Genomic DNA, 19189 nt, shown 5'->3' with positions numbered 1-19189 from the left:
AGAAAATGTATCTGCAGCTGTAAGAAACAGCTACTCTTAATGAAATGTATTTGGGAGGGAAAAAAATCAGGTAAAAAATTGCAGGTAAACACTGAAGCATGCAGTGATGTTGGAATCAGACCCATAATGACAGACATGGCATCAGCTCCAGATTATCAAACTATCTAGGGGGTGTGAGAACTAAACTCCAGCTCTGCTAACTGAGGAGATTCTGGAAAACAGCACCCAAAACTTTTGTGGTTTACAGAACTAAAATGGTAGAGTGATATGAAACAGGAATGTGTTTGTTTTCCATTTTGATCTATACTTTTAATGCACATTTCTAGAATCTTCACAAGTCACACTTGATAAAATAAAGTAGCTTTATTCATCAACTTTGGGTGGCTGTATACACGATTACTGGGTAAAGCAGATTTAGTTTTTATATTTACTTCAGAGAAGGAAGCCCCTATGTTGGGAACATTGCTTAGATTTCGTAGCCTGTCTGCACAAGGCAGTGACTCTCTAAATGCCTATAAAAGCATACAATTATCATCAGAAAAATACGTTAAATAGTTCACTCACCTTCATCACTAGCTGCCTGCTGTTTAACCAAAGTCATTGGAGATCTAGCTGGGGGTTTATGTAGTGGATAACGCCAACTCTTAGATATTTTCTTAGTTTCAACTTCCTCTGACTGAAACGAAAAGACGCAACTAATTCGCAAGTAATTCTGTATATGTATAATTAATTATGAAAAACATAAACATTCTTCTGTAAACAAACACAGATATCAAGTCTGTAAATACTACCACAGTACACTTGAAGGGTCTTTAATGTACCAATACAACACTTGCCTCTAATTAAGAATATGTATTTTTATTTAAGAAGTGCAATCCTTGTCATACACAGATCATTTCAGGTATAATTTCCACAGCACTTCCCAAATTAGAAAGCATAAATCCTGTTTTGCTCATGTGATGTTTGAGTGGAGGATCAGCATCCTCCTGATTTTCTGCAAAAAATTCTGCATACCTGTAGCGCAATACAGCCACTAACTGTGCCTAGAAAAATGAAGCAGAAACCCACTGGCTTAGCTTGTGAAAGATTCCAAAATTCCTCAAGAATAAAAAAAAAATAAATAAATCTGGAGTTGAGATAAGAAATCAAGAGTCCTGATAAATTATTAACATGTTGATTTAGTATATGAAGAAACTACTTCCTCCCTCAAACACCCCTGTGTAAATTAAGTTTAAAGTTATTCAAGCTTCAAGAATTAAGGCCAACACTTCAAAGTCTTGAAGTGCCACTAGAAGAATCCCAAAGAAAACGAGTTACTAATGGTGTCTGGAGGTTCAGGACCAGAAGAAGAGCAGGGGCACTGGCAGAGGTGTGGGAAGGACTGAGTTTCACACAATTCTTACGGACCACAGCATTCTGTGCCTCAACACCCAACCTAGCAGATTATACACAAGCCCCTTGAAGTAAGTTATAGAACAACATTATATTTACCATGATAAGCAAAGGGCAGAAGATGTGGTCAAAGCACAGGACAGGTTTATGGTCTAGAACAGTTAGTAATTAAGTAAAAAGGGAATTGTCAGGCTTTTTTAACTGCATTTCTATAGTACAGTTCTTCACTTAAAAGGGAAAGAAAGAATATGTAGTAATACTACAGAAAATCTGAAACCTAATATATAAATATAATGTGGTTGAAAGGCACAGGAAGAGATACAATCTCCAATACATTTAAACATTGAGATGTTTGTACTGCTCCTTATTACGATGGAAAGGCTGGATTCAAGATTATCAAAACTTACAACATTGAAAAAAAAATCGTTACAGTTCACATATGTGCAAGAGTCAGCACAATTTTTAGTTTGGCTTCTAAAATATATTCCCCATGAAATCTCACAACTTGGCAGTGGATTTCCTGCTTTCTCTCTGCCAATTTGAGATCGAGCTCACCACTCAAAAAGCTACTGACAACCACCACAGCTTAATTTTTCATTTTGCACCCCGAAGTCAAAGCTGACCATGCATCATAGCCGAAGAGCAAGAGGGGAAAAAAGGCCATATGTTTATACGTGGCCCAAAGAGAAAACATGATTAAAACCTACTGTTTAAAAATTGAAAATATATTCCTTTTAATAGTGGGATTTTTTCCTGCAAGTGTTTCCTTCACATATTTTAGCTCATTTCCAAAATCCAAGAATACTAAGCAAGTGAAGCTCACAGCCCTGCTCTTATTGGCAGGCAGTGAATATGGGAATAGCTTTGAGAATAGTTGCTGACACTTTCGATTCACAAATATAAAGTGAAATTACTAGATATCTAAAACAACAGGGAAAAATATGTCAATAAGCAAACTCCAAAAACAGTCTGCTTCGGATCAAAATTGCCACTCTTGCCTAAACACTTCAAAACACATTCAAATTATCATCTGATTAAAATCAAGCATATTCTTAAATGCTTTAATATGGATATCAGGTCTCATCAGAAAAACGCTCATTCATATTTCATTAAATCAAGAATATATTACTATTATGATGTAATTTGTTTCACATACACAAGAAATTTCCATTCTGTCTTCTTCACTCTTTCTTACAATGGGTACTTCTCCATGTTCCAAACTACTTGCAGAACTTTCTAGGTTGCTGATACCATCCTCTGTCGAGAAACTTTCCTCTCTATCTGGATTTTCTGCTTCAGAAGTTTGTCCCTCTGCTTTATGGTACGGTATGGATGAAGTATATTGATTCTGGGATGTCAAACTGTCTTCTTTTCTACATCTATCAGAAGCAGTCTTGCTAGCCACAGAATCTTCAAGTGTAAAGGAAGAATGACTGGAATCTATCCTGTCCTCATCTTCCATTTTTGTTTTCTCTAGTACAGGAACAGGGCTCAAAATTGAGTCAGAAGAGATGCTTCCTATAAATTAAGAATATGATTTGTTAATAAATGCCACTTTACATTACCATATTGAATTTCACAGCAATCTAAATTATTCAAATTCAAAGCACGGTTCCTCATTTAGAAATCATACAGAAAACCATTTGGTGGAAGGGCATACACAAAAGCGGAGTATAGGTTTTATCAAAGAATAAATGAAATGTAAATGGTTTGAGTTTAGAGTATGAAATATAGTTTTGATCATTTAATCAGTATTTTGCATTTGAATTGTAGCAGGTTTTCATTTAATTCAAAATAATCAATATTCATGTAGCTTCCTTAGTCTTTACTCAGGTTGCCTATATGCACTTTGAGTCAATGAAAAAAAATATAAAAGGCTGGTACATTGAACCTTCTACCCTGCATTTTATACCTACTATGCCTGTTTAAAAATGAAAATAACCAAAGATTAATAGTATATAATTACAAAGACATATTTCAAATAGATACCAAGAATATTTTTCAAACAGCATCAGTCTAAAAATGGAAAGCAATTAGCATAATTCTATTTTTAAAAAAATTAGCATAATCATATATTCGAGTAATATTGAAGAGTGAAATTGAGTGGATTTTACTTTATAAAAATTCTTCCTCTGCTGATGCTTGCATTGGAAAGACAGAACAATGGGCTAGAGAGGTCATTCCAGAAGAACTCTGGCATACACTGCACTGAATTCTGATTCAGCAGCACATCCACAATATTAACTAAAATGGTTTCTGTTAAATCTGTTGCTATTCTTTCTTCACAAAGGTTATTTGAACTTGCTTTTTCTGCAAAATTTCCTTTTCAAGTCAAATGAATATAAAACTTAGCAACACAAAGACAATAGTAAAACTAATCTGTGGGCACAAACATTACTGCTTCAACAGAGAACAATGGATATACTAATTAAGACAATGCAGAGCAAACTACCTTCTTCAACATAAGTACTGCTTCTATCACAACCAAAAACGTCCATTTTCCTACAAAGGTCCAGGCACCACACTTTAAGAGTGCAAAGGAGAGAGGGCAGCTCTCCACTCTTCTCTACTTTTCCTTCCCTTGCCCATAAACACAGAATGGGTGCTAACTAAATACTATTTTCTCTGTGGTCATGAACATTCCAAACCTCTATCAAAAGTTGTGGCAAGATGTAAAGCAACACCACCTTTAAAAAAATACCTAAAAAAATACTAGAACGGACCTGGAAATGCTTTGATAGAGCACCAGATAATTTGTGTAGAGGAATTTCTAAACTTCCATATTGCAAAATCTTGGTATCTTTATGTGAATCAATCATGGTGATTATCACCTCCAAGTAAGCACTAACATAACTATTAATATTCACAATAATTAAAACACTTGAGAGTGAATTGAAATTTGAAAGTGAATTTTCAGTAGTAATACAAAACAAAATAGGATCTTCTAAAATTGAAGTGTAAAGTCCAGTTTGCCTTATAAACAGGAATGAGGAACTATATCAGAATTACAATGGAATGTGAAATAGAATAAACTAAGTTCAGAATACACCAAGTATATTAGAATAAAAATGGTTGTGGAGGGGAAAAAAATAATCTTTGCCTTGACAAGACCTTTATAGCTGTCAGACAGCTCCAGAAGTAATTAAAGGAATCTGGAGGCTCAAAATACAGCATCTTTGTGCACAGGTACAGAACACCTTTAATTTGTAGGTTTATCATGTAAATACATGTAGCATACTCTCAGAGATGTATGTTCTGTCCTGTTTGACTAGTGTTAAGACATTCTCTATCATTTCCATATGAAAAACATTTTGCTTTAACATATATAAGTCCACTGAAGAAATATAATTTACAAAATCTCACTCTTTTTGCTCCTTTAAAAAACACTTAATTAAAAGAGTTCTGGTGGTATCACTCTCAATTAAGAATATCAACTTTGGTATTTTCTCTTTCTTACCAAATATCAATCTTCTTTGCACAAACAACTCTCTGTGTAAACATTTTAGTATGCTACTCTAGGATAATACGTTAGTTTAACATCTACTGATTTGTTGCATTAGAGTATAAACAGCCTACAACTTACATGTGAAAAATAAGCAGTGCTTATCTCACCTGCAACCTTGACATGATCCAATAAATGCTGATCCACATGCATTCTACTACTGTTTTCTTCTTCCCCAGAAGGCAATCCTGTGTTTACCACTCTCACTGTTTTTTCTGGTTCTTCACTGACCTTGAAGCCATCAGTAGCTGCTTCAGTCACTATGATTTTTGCATCAGCTACCATAGCAGATACTCTCTTGTCCTCTGGAGTTTTAAGCTTTTTAGATCGAGATCTGGTGTGCTGGAAGCTGTTATAGGAGATATTGCTGTCAGAGTAGAAAGTCTGTCTTGGATAAGATAAAACATCTACCAATATATGTCCCTTTCATCTGCTTAAAGTGGTAAAAAACTGACAATTTTTCACCTTTTTGTGTTGAGATAGTGCTACAATTTATTAAGTGATAGATTAACAATTGATTGGATTTAACCTTTTAATCTTTTATATCATTCCATGGCAAAGTTGCTAAACTCTAAAACTAAAACAATCTTTAAATAACTATTACTTAAATAGCACACAAACTAGCTTTTTAATAAATCGTTCTTTTGAGCCCAAAAAAGAACTATCCTTACAAGAATAACGAAGACAAAACTCTCTCAGTAGCAGTAATATCAAGTGATATTTCCAAACCCTAGTGCTAATAAAAGACTGGTCGGAATACCCTTGTAAAAGCTGATCTGCTTGGAAGTTTTTAAATGAGTTTTAACAGAACCAACAAGCATCTGAAAAAATAAAAATTATGATCACCAAATATTCCGGAAGGCTACAATATCAAGCAATATATATAATTATTCTGTGTTAAAAAAATAAAGTTGAAATTAAAGATTAAGTGTAAGTTTTTGCACCCTCAGATGTATAAGGGAAAGCTTAAGGCAGGAGAAATGGCAAACCCATTAGAAATAGGTTCATAACTTATATGCTCAGAATAAATGTAATAGGAAATTAGTCCAGTTTCAAATTCAACTATGTGACACGAGAGTATTTAATGTCATCATACAGCAGATTTCAAAGCTCATAATACATTAGAGACAAAAGCACTACTATCACAGATGAATTTTACAAAGTTTTGAGTTTTACAAAGGTCTTACATCTTAGACTCCACACATCTCCAGAAAAACATTTTGCTGCCCCTTACATTTTATTCTGTGTCTACAAATGTGTATCTTTCAACACACAGTTTCTAAAATATGGATTTCCAGAAAACTTGCCAAAGTATGAGAGAACCATCAGTTCACATTGTAAATAACAGAAATTATTATTACTATTTACACGCAGTCATAAGATGTTATAGAGCAGCAAGGGATTTCAGCCATCAGAGATAAGCTCTCCCTGTCACTATATTCATTAAGATTCCCATAGAAGGTATTTTTATTTTCACTTTGCTGAAACTTGTATTGTTCTCATAATCAAAATGATAATTTTAACTGATACATTACACTAGAAACAAAGCTGAATAAACATTATCCTCCTCTGCAATGCATGCTGTTACCATGCCTGAAAAAAGCTGACTCAAGATTTAAACAGCACTGGAATTGTATTTATTAGCTGAGCAAGGTGCATAAATCAACCCATGTGTTCCTATGATAAAACTTTCAATGTAATTACTAGAAAGTCTTTGTTTTTACTCAGAACCACCTATCCATAAGGGTTCTACCAAATTAATCACTGCTGGTCCAAACGGGAATTTGCATTTATGATGTAAAATAGATGCCAGGAAACCTACTACGGAAAAAAAATGGCATTCACCTAGTTAAACAACAGAATTACTCTCTCTCCGAGTCCAGGTTAGTATTATACACGTACTAACAAACTGGCTGTTCAGCTGCTTTACTAGCTGTCTTCAAGAAGTGATTCTACCTCACAAACTACCCTTACCCAAACAAACGTCGTATTATATTTTCAGTGACAATGTTCCACTGCAGTGCCAGTTGGTCCTTTACCTTATAGGTTGATTTTCCCATCTTTTCCTCAAGACATACATTAACTTACAAAGAAAATGAGGAAGTTTGGTTTAGGACCAAGTTTAAAAAGCCATTACACTGTAAAATTCTTCGGAGAAGAAAGATCTTTAAAAAATCAGTATTATCACCAACTCAAAAAGCTGCACTAAAATATCAAGATACCAATAAAACTGCCCACCTTTGGCTAGAAATTAAGTAGATCTTTGTTAGATAATGAAGAAGAAAATCCATAAAGATCCTGTTAAGTAAGACAGGAAAGCACAATCGTACAAAAATTGTGCCATGCAAACAAAAAACATAATGCATCTCAATAAAATAGATATAAAACTGCTTTAAAAGGTCAAAGCTTTTATAGCTTCAGTGACAAGCTGAGAGACTTCATTCTCCTAAATTTCCTTATTCTTCTAAATTTCTTTTATTCTCCTAAATTTCTGGTGGTGTCAGCACCACCAATAGAGATTTAGCCCTTATTATGATCTGCCACTGACCTGTGGTAGACAAAGACAGATTTTGGCTGCAGCACTGCAAGAGTGTGACAAATAGGCAGTGATACCTCCTTAGAGTAAAATGGCAGTGAGGGCTAAGACTATTACTAGAGACTTGAAACAGCTGGTGGGATTCTATCACAGCTTTATGATGTTTTTCCTGTTTAATCTCCTTTTCAGCTCTTAGGAGTCTTCTCCCTTGTTTTTTGGTTGCTGTGCTCTCTAGAAACAATGGTAATCATCCACACCTTCAAAATTACACTGGAATAACCCTTACTAAAGAGAGATTTCAAATGACACACTTGAATGCATTTTGATGTTCTCCATAATCACTAACTTTTTTAGGTACACACAAAAAAGTTAAATTTTCACAGTCACTCTGAAATAAGACTGGTGTGTCCATCTTAATACAGAAAACAGGTTGATCTTAATACAGAAAATAGAAAAACCATTTTTGTCTGAATGAAATGAATTAAAAGAAAACATGTGACATAGTTTAAGCCCAGCTGAAAGTTAAAATCCATGCAGCCATTCCTCTCCCTCCAGCCCCTCCAGTTAAGAGAGTGAGAAAGAGAGAGATGAGAGAGAGAGAGAGAGAGAGAGAGAGAGAGAGAGAGAGAGAAAGAAAAGACAGAGATTATGGGTTGAGATAACAATTTACTGGAAAAAGCAATGAGGTAAGAAAATTAACAGTAACAGCAAAAATACTAATAACAACAGTTTATATAAGCGGGTGACTACACACAAAATGCTCATTTGAATCCAATCAATCCAGAGCCATGAGGCCTTCCGAGACAAAAGGACATCATAGCCTCCAGGCCATGGGTGCACACCACACCCCCTTCCTTCTCAGAAGTGAGAATCCCTTACTTCTGCTCCTCAGCAGTGATGTGTGCGGTAGCTAACAATGCAGGCACAGCCACACAGCTCCAAGCCCCACCCCCTCACTGCTGCTATGAGAAAATAAAATCCGTTGTGGCCAAAACTAAGACAACATCAGAGAAAGTGGCCAAAATGAAACAGAAAGGACACTGGCGTCACATAAAGACAATTAAATCAATGGCAAAGAAGCATAAATACCTCTTGGGAAAATTCTGTATTTTCCTTCTTCTCTGGAGCCAGATCTTCACTTCAGGTGTTGACTCAGGAGTTGGTTTTGTATGATCAATGGTATATAAATCCTTGCCCTGTTTCCACAGCTGGTATCTCTCTGGCTGAAACTTCCTCACAAAGACATCCATGGATATTGACACCATGTCTCTCCTACAAGTGCACTGCAAGACAAGAGAGGTATTTCTAAGTGACAACTACTGGAATATGCCACAGTTTGCAGTTAAAAAGCCCAGAACAAAAATCCCACATGTACAAACCAATTCTACTTTAATGAGTATTTTCCCTTTTCACTTTTCCTTAATTTTCAAGAGGAAAGGATTATTCAAAAGAAAACACTATCTGAACAAATGCGTCACACTAGGATTCCTAAAAATACTTAAGGACATTCCATTGTTTCATTAACTCCTATGGGTTAAGAACAAAAAGAAACTTTCTGCTCAATTAGCTGTTTTTGATAATTTTAAGCAAACCTTGCTACCTTGAATCCAGAAATCGCACATATCTTGAGTGACATCAGAATGTAACTTTTTAAAATAACTCATGTAGTATCCTGTTGACCCAAAGGTCTTTACAGGCATTTACACTCCCAGCACTTGACTCTTCAAAACATAAAACATTCAAGTACCACATCAAGTTACAGTTTTGCCCATTTTTTTTCTACAAAGAGTAGAAAGGAAGCAAGAGAGAGGAGTAATACGTCTGAGGTCTGGAAGGGTGTGCTATATCCATGTAATCCAATCCACTGTACAGTGCACTCTAGAATCGTCTGTAATACTTTCTTCATCAACTTTAATCTAATCATTGACTTTAGACCCCAAATAATTTTTGCAGCTTTTCTTATGCATCTGCGTATTTTTGTTCTATTTGAATAGCATCTTAATGGTCATGAAAATGCAGAGGAGCCTCCACTTGAAATACTGTAGCTGCTGAGTCAATTTTCAGAATAAAGTCACTGCACCCAGTACCCAAAAATACTTGACAGGAGGCAACTACTTTAAGTAAATCAATATATCTACAGCACATGAACTACTATAGTGGGTTAATCCTGGCAGACTGCCAAGTGTCCACCAACTTGCTCTTCCATTTCCCCTCCACAGCAGGACAGGAGGAGAAAATAAGATGGAAAATGTCACAGGTCTAGGTAAGGACAGGCAGATCACTGACCAACTACCATCTTTGACTTCTCTTGAGGAAATTATAATAATGTCAATTAACAAGATATTATGACAATGAGAAACAAGAACAAAACTAAAACCAGCTTCCTTCACACCCATTTTTCAGGATTTACTTCACTCCTGATTGCTATCTGCAGGGATGTTTCTTTCACATTTTTCTCACTCCTTTCTCTCACAGCTGCTGCAGAGTGATTTTTATTCTTTCTAAATTTACTGTCACATGAATGCCACCACAGTTGCTGACATGCTCAGCTCTGGGCAGCAGCAAGTTCATTTTGGAGTCAGTTAATTTGGCTCTGTCCAGTGTGTGGACTGCTCCTGATCAACAGATGGTGGCTATTAGCCACTGCTAAAGCAACTCTACACTACCAAAACCTTGCCACAAAAATCTTAGCAATTTTTTTTCAAATTGAAAGCAAACTGATTGGCTAAAACAAAGTCTTACACAAAAAAACTTTGCAAGAACTTTGCTGTAGCTAAATAACTCTGCTAAAGCACAAAACTGAGTACTTTTTTCAGGTAAGAAGAGGCGTACAGCAAAATCTGGTAAATTAATGGCCTGGCTTTACAGTTTACTATAGCTAGTTTTATTACATTTTTTTAAAGAAGCAGAAACACACAAATGACTGAATGCTACTTTCCTACTACCTAGGTTTCTGCAAACGAAATGCAGATTCCTTTATCTACTATTACCATCTATGATTTCTAGTTCACCCTTTTTCCTCTTGAAATTCATAAAATATATAATGAAAAAGCATCTGAAATGTGTTAAAAATGCTTGCTTTCCTTTCAATATGTCAACATTGATATGCTGCATATTCACAACACTGCCATCTAATGGAGGATGAAATGGAAAGAAGGAAAAAAAAATTCAAGACAGAAATTATAATTTTATGCAGCTGCCTTTAATTACAGTTTTTATCCAAAATACCATCTGAATGCTCCCTTTTCCAACAACATGCATATACATACTTATACAGGCAATCTGCAAAAAATCTCAAACATATTTGAAATAGTATGTTCCATTCAGAGAGTCCTTGATTGGACACAATGAGCTGTTAAAAAAAAAAAAATGAAGACACTTCTGCGTACTGGAAAAGTGCATAGAAATCCACAGTAATATTTTTAACTTTTAAAAACTGAAATTTGTAAAATAAAGACAAGAAAGAGTGGATTTTCTCTCCCTTTAACACACAAAAATCTTTTCACATTTGAGCCCTGTTGCGACAAATCGATAAGAAATTATGGTTAAAGCCAAAATTTTCCTGTTAAACACCAAGATTTCCAGTGCCTGGACAGAAAATAATTACTTAAGTAAGCATTGAAGCATTAAGAAAGAAAATACACCTAGAAATAAAATGCATTCTATGGTGCAATGCTAATAAGGCATTAAAAGATTCAAATCACATCTAGATGGGACACAATTTCTGTCTTTCACTAATCTTTGATCAGTTTCCATTTCATTTTAATAGAACTACTGCAGAAGAATTAACAAAACCAGGCAGGTGTTAGAAATACAATAGTTTTTTGGGTTTTTTTAAGTTTTCAAACTTTAAAAGTATACTTTTGAGTAAAAAGTAACAGAGTAACATCATGCTCAACAGTACCACTTCTAGGCACTGAAGGGTGGAAATACTTGGAATTATCATATCAGATGACATCCGCAGATATATTCTGAAAATAACTTCTACTCATATTTTCTCAAATTATTAAAGAAAAAAAAGCAAACACCACAAACACAAAAACTGTTATTTTGATAAATGATCTAGAGGATCTTCCATTCTTGGTGGTGGTGGTGGTGGTGATGGTTTTTACTGGTTTTAATTCATTTCTCATTTGACTGGCTTGTAGCTGGCAGTTATGTAACTTCCTGCTCCTAACTTGAAAAAGTGACTAAAAGATTCTCTCTAAAACAAAACTAAATGTGATTCTGTTGAAGAAGGCTCCTGGGAAAAAACATAAAACAGACATTTCCCTGTCTACTAAAATATACCATGGTTTTTTGTTTGTTTTTTAAAATTGTAACATTTTTTAAAGTAAATGCAAAATCTAAGTCATTGGACTACCATGTAAAATGCAGCTGATGTTGCCATAGATAAATGTCACAACCTTTGTACTGGAAACAATTATCTTCTATATACAATAGAATTAGTTTGATACTTATTCTTCAAACAAAGACTAGTATGACAATCAGCACACAAGAGAATGAAACTACTTCACAATTCTTACTATTAAATTCTTACTATTGACATCATCAATGATACCACTACTATGATTATTATTTATCCTGCCATATATATACAGCTTGAAAGTAAGCAATTGAACTAAAATTTATTAGTAAGGGCAAACCTCTGCAGAATGAACTGTAAGAAAAAAGTTTAGGCAACTTTAACTAATTGGCAGAAATATAAGTGAGATATATTTGATATGAGAAAATCACCTATGAGAGGCACACACAGCCAAAAGGATGTTTTCAAACACATGCTGTTTGTGAATGGAAAAGAGAATAATTATTTTATCATTTAAAAAAATTTTTTTTTTCCATTTTGTACTCTGATTCAGGAAATTATAAAAGAATATACAGCAAGCTTCTAGACTTATACATATTAATTTAAACACACACATAAGCACATTCTAAAATACATGACATGCCTAAGAAGAGTTTTTATAAAACATTTCTTATATCAATAGGAAGTGCATGACTTACAGGTCTTTCCAGCTTTTCATCATTAGTATTAACATTTAACGATTAAAAGCTTTTTCATCAAATGAATTACAGGATTTTAAAAACTAGCATAAAAATACCTGTAGAGAATATTGCATTTTGCTACAACAGAAAGCTAATAGATGGTTTATTTCACTAGTAGCAGAGAAGTAGTATTTCTTAGAAGCATAGTTTTAAGCACGGAAATCTACATCCAGAGTCAAGTGTTCGTGATTTGCGTTTTTATTTTTTAGTTCTGTGAAGTATAACTTGATGCATCTTGTAAGATATGAACTGATGTCTGTGTTCACAAAAGTGTCTTCTCCACCAAAACATCAGTTGTTATACTACTTAGTGTGTTAAAATATTTAACACACTGAGCTTAAAATATCTGAAGGATTTTGAACATTTTGCACTAGGTATTGGATATTGTTAATTAAAATGTGATTTTCACTACATCTGAAATCCATTTTAGTTAAAAGTCTTCTGAAGTTTTAATTTGAAGAAGAACAGTAATACTTCATTAGGCTATTTTTTTCCCTTCACTTACATAATCATTTCAGAGAGAAAGCATTATCTAATTCACATTGCAACTGCACAATGTAGGTAAACTACACACCTATGGGACATCAAGTGGAGGCTAACAGTCACAGGAAACCATGGAAAATTCTCTTCTTTATAAAGAGAGAATGGATTTTTACAAAACAGTTAGAAAAGCAATAAACTAGCAGGATAAGGCAAGCATTAGGCTGGCAACCTGCTTTACATTATATAAGTATGCCCTAAAATTATTAAATCAAGTTGTTTTTCAGTGATACTCCTTCATAACTGCTTATAATGACTAAAGCTTTCTTCAGAGAACAGCAGCAATGATGTATTTATCGGAGACAAACATTTTAAATAATTTAGATTCTTCTTACCAGCTTCAACTATAAGCAATAAATTATTTCATGCACTATAGCCCACTCTTGCAATACTTTCAATGAAGCATTGTCCAAACAGGGACAACACCGTTTGTTAGGATTCAAGAGGTAGGGATTACTGATTGATGATCAGAAGCTGATTTATTAGGCCCAACATGGTCTTTATACAAGACCTCTCAACACTACAATCATCCAACGACCTTAAACACTGCCTTGTATGGTAACACACTGTTCTTCTTGCTTAACCAATAACATCACAGTTCACTATATATGGATATCCCTGCCTTACCTTGACCTTACTGTTTGCTTAACTCTGCACTGGTCATCTGCTAACACGTCCTGCTCCTTTTGTCCTGTGTGTTTCATCTTATATCCTGTTTCCACAACACGCATCCACAATGCACTATATCCCAGTCTTGCAATATTTCCAATGAATTTCCAAACAATGTAAAAAATGCATTTTGATAAAAAATATTTTATAGGTGCTGTGACTGGAACTGCTTACTGTGGACTGCCTGCAGAAGTGCTTGATAGACACTGCTTGCTACAAGGACAGGATTTAATAAATCCCAATAACAGTAACTGTCCTTTGCTATGGAATCAGGCTGTGATGTATTTTCACATGAACCTTCTGGCAACTTGTAAGTTGTGTTGTAGAAACCTTTGGTAGCAGTTCGCCATCTGTACAAGCACTGAGAAAGCAAGCTTTTCTTTTTTTGGTAAATCACAGACAGTAAACTCTTTTCTCTGACACATCATGTCATACACAACAAAAATACAAACGCAAAACACCTTTAAGGTCCTTTTCATATAATAACAAAAAATTACTCTTAAATTCATTATTTGTATTCATATATGCATAAGCAAATGGTCTGCAATATTTTTCGAAGAGTTCAATACTAAATAATGCCTTCCAAGATATCTGGCTTTTTTTCTTAATTCCTATTTCAAATTTATTTTATGTTTACACTTAATGCCACCTAGACATTCTTACAAAAAAGACTCAAGTTTGTAGTATGCAGAATTGATTACATCAGCAACAGTTAACATTACAAAAATGTGGTCATTTTTCTCCCATTCGTTTGAAAGCTAGATAACAGAAACAGTGTGACAAGACGCAACTAAAGGAATACATCTTTTCTTAAATACTCAGCCTCACAGCCCTTCTTTCTCTTTATCCTTCAGTGGTATCTTAAACAGCACTACTCTTACCCCTTGAAAGATTGAGTCACTATTAAAGTCACTATTAACCTTTTTTTCTTTATTCTGATCTCTATCTATATTTCTAGCTTGAAACCTTCTCCTGTTTTGCTCACATTCACTTCTCCATCCATCCCTGATGTCTATACAACAGAAACTCCCTCCCTGGAGCCTTTATCTCTCTGCTGTGTGCCAACTGCTCTTGCTCCATCCTTCTCTTAGCTCTCTTCTTTCCTTAGTACCTTTGGACTTCACTTTCTCAGATGCATAAAGCAACAGCTTCTACCCCATATCTTTATCAGCCTACCAATTCCTGCATTTTAAAATGGAAGTAATCTGAACATGCAAAATTAGAATCTATTTTCATTAAATTCATCTCCATCTGCAACAGACCAAAATTAACCAATTCTGTAACAGCTCCTAAAGCAAGAAAACAGTCTGTGCAATAACATGTGTGCATATATATTTAAATGTATATATATAATTTTTAAAAATACCTTCTTGCTGTGCAGTACCTAATATATATACTACGTCATACATGCTACATCAGTTAGCTTTTTCATACAAATATTACAGCCATTATCATGGATTTACTAACAGAAAGTTTACTATTATCAAACATAAAAAAGGAATTCACAAATTACCCAAGTATAGAAATTCTGATGAACTGCATTATTCTTAGCTCACTAATTACAGCAAAGGGAGACCGGTAACACATTGTATGGTAAGAAGAAAATATAACAGGATACCTAGTTAGGAAACATTCCTTCTCTATTTTTAAGAATCAAAAGAAAATCAGTAGGATATCAATTCCAAACTTCCATTCTAAACATACCACCTGGGGTAAACCTCAAATTAGAACTTGACATATTGCAGATTAAAGGGGAAGACATACACCTGGTATGAGTAAATGGGCTGAGGAATAGGAAATTTTCTTTCATTTTGGATAGCAATTTATCAGTTAAAATAAACTGTTACTCCACTGGATTACTTAAGGCCATTTTCTGGCACAATTAGTATATATCTCACAACTAACATTACCAGTTAGTGTGATAGATCAAGTCAAATTACTGTCAGGACTTTCAGAAGTCTTTTTTAAATTTAGGTTTGGGTTTAACAATAATTGACAATTCATGGCAATATAACCAGATGAGTATATTGAATCTTTTTTCCACACAACTTAAATTTTTAGAGAGCTCCAAGTCTAGTTGCCATGATCAAAAACTATGGTTGCATTTACAGATGGTAAAGTTGAAGGACTGATCATGTTGAAAATTAAATACTATTACTGTATAAACCTCAGAAATGTTGGACACTCCTCACTGCTGTGTCCTAAACACAGCACAGAAAATGGAGTAGCAACTTGTCCCTATATTTATAAAGTTATAACTTACTTTCTAAAGTTCAACAAATATTTTTTTCTAAGTATTTTTTCTATTTTTTTTTTCTAAGTATTTTGAGATATTCTAAAATTTCATTTTACTTTTTTTCTCAGATTTCACATTTTAGCATGGATGCTAAAGCTATTAAATTATTATTATCAATGGTAGATCACAATACATAATGACTTCTGTCTGGGGGAAGGAGAATAATGCAAAGAAATTCCAATCAGAAGGAAAAGTTCTGGCCAAGTCTCATGTGAAGCACATAAAACTCCATCATATTCATTAAATTTCTCTAAAGCATACGATAAATTCTTGCAAAAGCATGGCTAATTTTTTTCAAGACTGAGATGCCCAAAATCCATCACTCATGTATATCTTGTAGCTTCTCTAAATGCTGAGTGAAACAGCAGGATGAATTAAACAGTGGTTTAATACATCAATAATCTCATTGCTTCAACTGGTAAGCATTATTTATAACTGAAATTCACAGATGATAAGGCTAAAAAATTAAGACCAAACAGATTTATTCTAGATTCTCAATATACCGAATTTTTTTTTTGCTAAAATGACTTTTCCATCAAGTTTAAGGCATCTCATTTGTACTTTTGTTCAGCAAAGTAGAACAATATTTAGAAAACCTATACACATTCAAAAAAATAATGAAAAAATGTGTAGTTTTATGCAACTTCCTTCTAGGAATTTCAGAATGCTTTGCACATACTTGTGTTTCTTCCTCATAACACAGAAGAAGCAACAAGACCAAAGAAAGGCTTACTTATTATGGTCACAAGGCAAGACATAGTCAGAACAGACACTGGAATATATTCGATTTTCAATTTCCTGCTTCAGATGTAAGTCCTGATTTCTGAACTGAAAAGAGTAAAACATAATCATATTTTTCTATTCTTGAAATAATTTTTTCAAGACTCTCCTACTATTCAGTATCTATTAAAGAGCAAGAAAAGAACAGCAGAAAAATATTAGTGAAAAAGAAATTATGGGGCCTTACCATGTATTTTAAAAGGTAATAAAACAACACAAATATTAAATAATTTGTAGCTATTTATGTAGCTTACCCCTTAACAAAAGACAGAAAGGAATGAAATTAGCTATACAATGTTCTAACAAACATTATGTCCTATTTAAATATAAACTAAGCAAGTAAAGAAGCATTGTAATATTCAAAAACCCCAAATAACAAAATTTAAATAACACAAAAAACAAAACAATCAACAACAACCAAAAAAGTACACACAAAAGACAGCACAAAAACAAAAACCACAACACAAAACAAAACACAAACCAAGGGAAAAAACCAAACAAACCAAAAGAAAACAAAACAAAATCAAAACAACAACAACAACAACAACAACAACAACAACAACAAAAAATCCCATATCTCCAACCCTCAAAAAAAACGAAAAAGAGGCAAACATGCCCAGAACAATGCAAAGAAAAAGCATCAATTTTGGAAGAACTTCAAAAGCAAGAATTTCTGTCAGTGTTAAGTGACAGAAACCATGCAGCTGTGAACAGTGCTGCATTGAAGCTGTTTTGAGACACTGGGAAGAGAGGCTTTGTAATAAAGGTTGTTGAGGTTTGAGACAATAGGAGAGGAAGAGAAAGTAGCACAAAATGTGAGTAAGACAGAAACTGCAGAATTCTCTACAATTTTTTCCTCCAATAAATAAAACGTGTTTGTATACTCCATCTTTCCAGTGAAGACACTGACACGCTCTTGCTATAAGGCATCTTGCAGTCCTATGAACTAAACTCCTCAAATGTTCCTATCAGGGTAGTGAAGTGGCAAGTTGAGCATAAAAACAGCAATAACATTTAGGAATGAAATCTACTTCCAACAAAACTATAATGGCTACTATCTTTAACACCAGGTTCAACTATTAAAGCCACTCAAATACATAACTTGCAAAAACAGGAACCAAGGAAGTGAAACCAGAGCATTATGTATTTCACCTACCACAAAGAGAGAAGAGTAACTGAACCAAACAAATATTCATTGACTTAAGTGTGCATTCAAAATACGTGAAACTACCCTGAGACATTTTTGGAAGAAATGGAGTATGTTTTTCTTGACTAAAGCTCTCAAACAAAAAAACAGACTCACTGATGGGAAACAAAGTCTTTTTTAGCAAGCCCCAGGTTATCAACAAATACATCATTGTCACTAAAGATCCTAGAGAAACATCTGCCAGGAGTCATGGAAAACTGAACTCATTCCTAGAAAATATGAGTTTTCAACCAACAAATATGACAGACAAAAAGAAAAGCTCAATGTAAATAGAGATTGCATTCAATTTAAACTCTAATGAAAAAAAATGACAGAACATTTACAGCAACAGAATTTTGTTTCACCCAAGCAAAGAAAGAAACAAAGGAAAAATTATATGGACAATGCAGGCTTTTCCCTTCCCTCCTTTTTGTCATTTTTTTTTTGGTCAATTTTTTTTTTTAATCAATGACCCTGACTTCCAATCATAAAGCTTTCATGAAAATGTTTTTAAATCATCCTGATTATTATTAATTGTCACGAAGCTACCGTTGTGCTGCATACTACCTAGAGTCTATCATCTTTAACATTAAATCTTAATTGCAGAAGACGTGTTTTAATTTTAAATGAGATAAGGCAAATTTGCTGCTTTAATGTAAATTTCTGAACAACACAGGACACAACTTTTATAAACAGTAAGTTAAAAATACCTTGTCTCAAATAGGTTTTACATTTAGATGGGCATATTGTGGTACTTCTTAACACAAAATGCACAACTTTCTCAGTGAAGAGAGTTTCACCCTTCAAACGACTGCATTTTTCAATACATATACATTCACATAGCTAGACTTGGGAGCAATGACATACTAGCACAACTGCTTTGTTTTACTCTGCAGAGAATATAACTGAACATTAATTCTTCTTCATTTTGCCTTTGACAATAATGAAAATTAGGTTCTACATTCTTGTTCTTCTTTCCTCTGGCCTCCCTTGAAGGAAAACATCGTTCTTCTGTCTTTATTGTACCTTTTAATCGAAACATTTTTATGATCGCCTTTTCAGGTGTGTTTTTCAAAACAACTGTTTTAACAATTTTATTTAAATGGCTGGAGAAAGGAGCCAACAGGAACCTCACAGTTTAACAAAAGGAGATTCCAAACACTGCACCTGGGGAGGAATAACGCCATGAACCAACAGCAGCTCAACCAGAAAGGCCCAGGAGGAACAGGGGCCAGCAGTGAG

General features: G+C 34.2%; 1 protein-coding gene across 7 annotated transcripts in view; it reads right to left on the bottom strand.

The window, feature by feature from the left end:
- Nucleotides 1-19189, bottom strand: part of KDM4C (lysine demethylase 4C) — a 239596-nt gene that overhangs the window by 112334 nt on the left and 108073 nt on the right. For 6 of the 7 annotated variants that reach the window (XM_041486225.1, XM_041486223.1, XM_041486226.1 and 3 more), the window contains 4 exons: nt 8520-8713; nt 5005-5243; nt 2549-2910; nt 565-676 (listed from right to left, as the gene is read on the bottom strand). In XM_041486225.1, coding sequence (XP_041342159.1) covers nt 565-676; nt 2549-2910; nt 5005-5243; nt 8520-8713 — 907 coding nt within the window. The remainder of the gene's footprint in view (nt 1-564; nt 677-2548; nt 2911-5004; nt 5244-8519; nt 8714-19189) is intronic. The other variant, XM_041486227.1, reaches the window with a different exon arrangement.

This window comes from Pyrgilauda ruficollis, unplaced genomic scaffold (genome assembly GCF_017590135.1).
Source record: "Pyrgilauda ruficollis isolate IOZ18807 unplaced genomic scaffold, ASM1759013v1 scaffold74, whole genome shotgun sequence".
Taxonomy (NCBI): domain Eukaryota; kingdom Metazoa; phylum Chordata; class Aves; order Passeriformes; family Passeridae; genus Pyrgilauda; species Pyrgilauda ruficollis.
The sequence above is the reverse complement of the archived record's forward strand: the minus strand, read 5'-3'. Positions and strand labels throughout refer to the sequence as shown.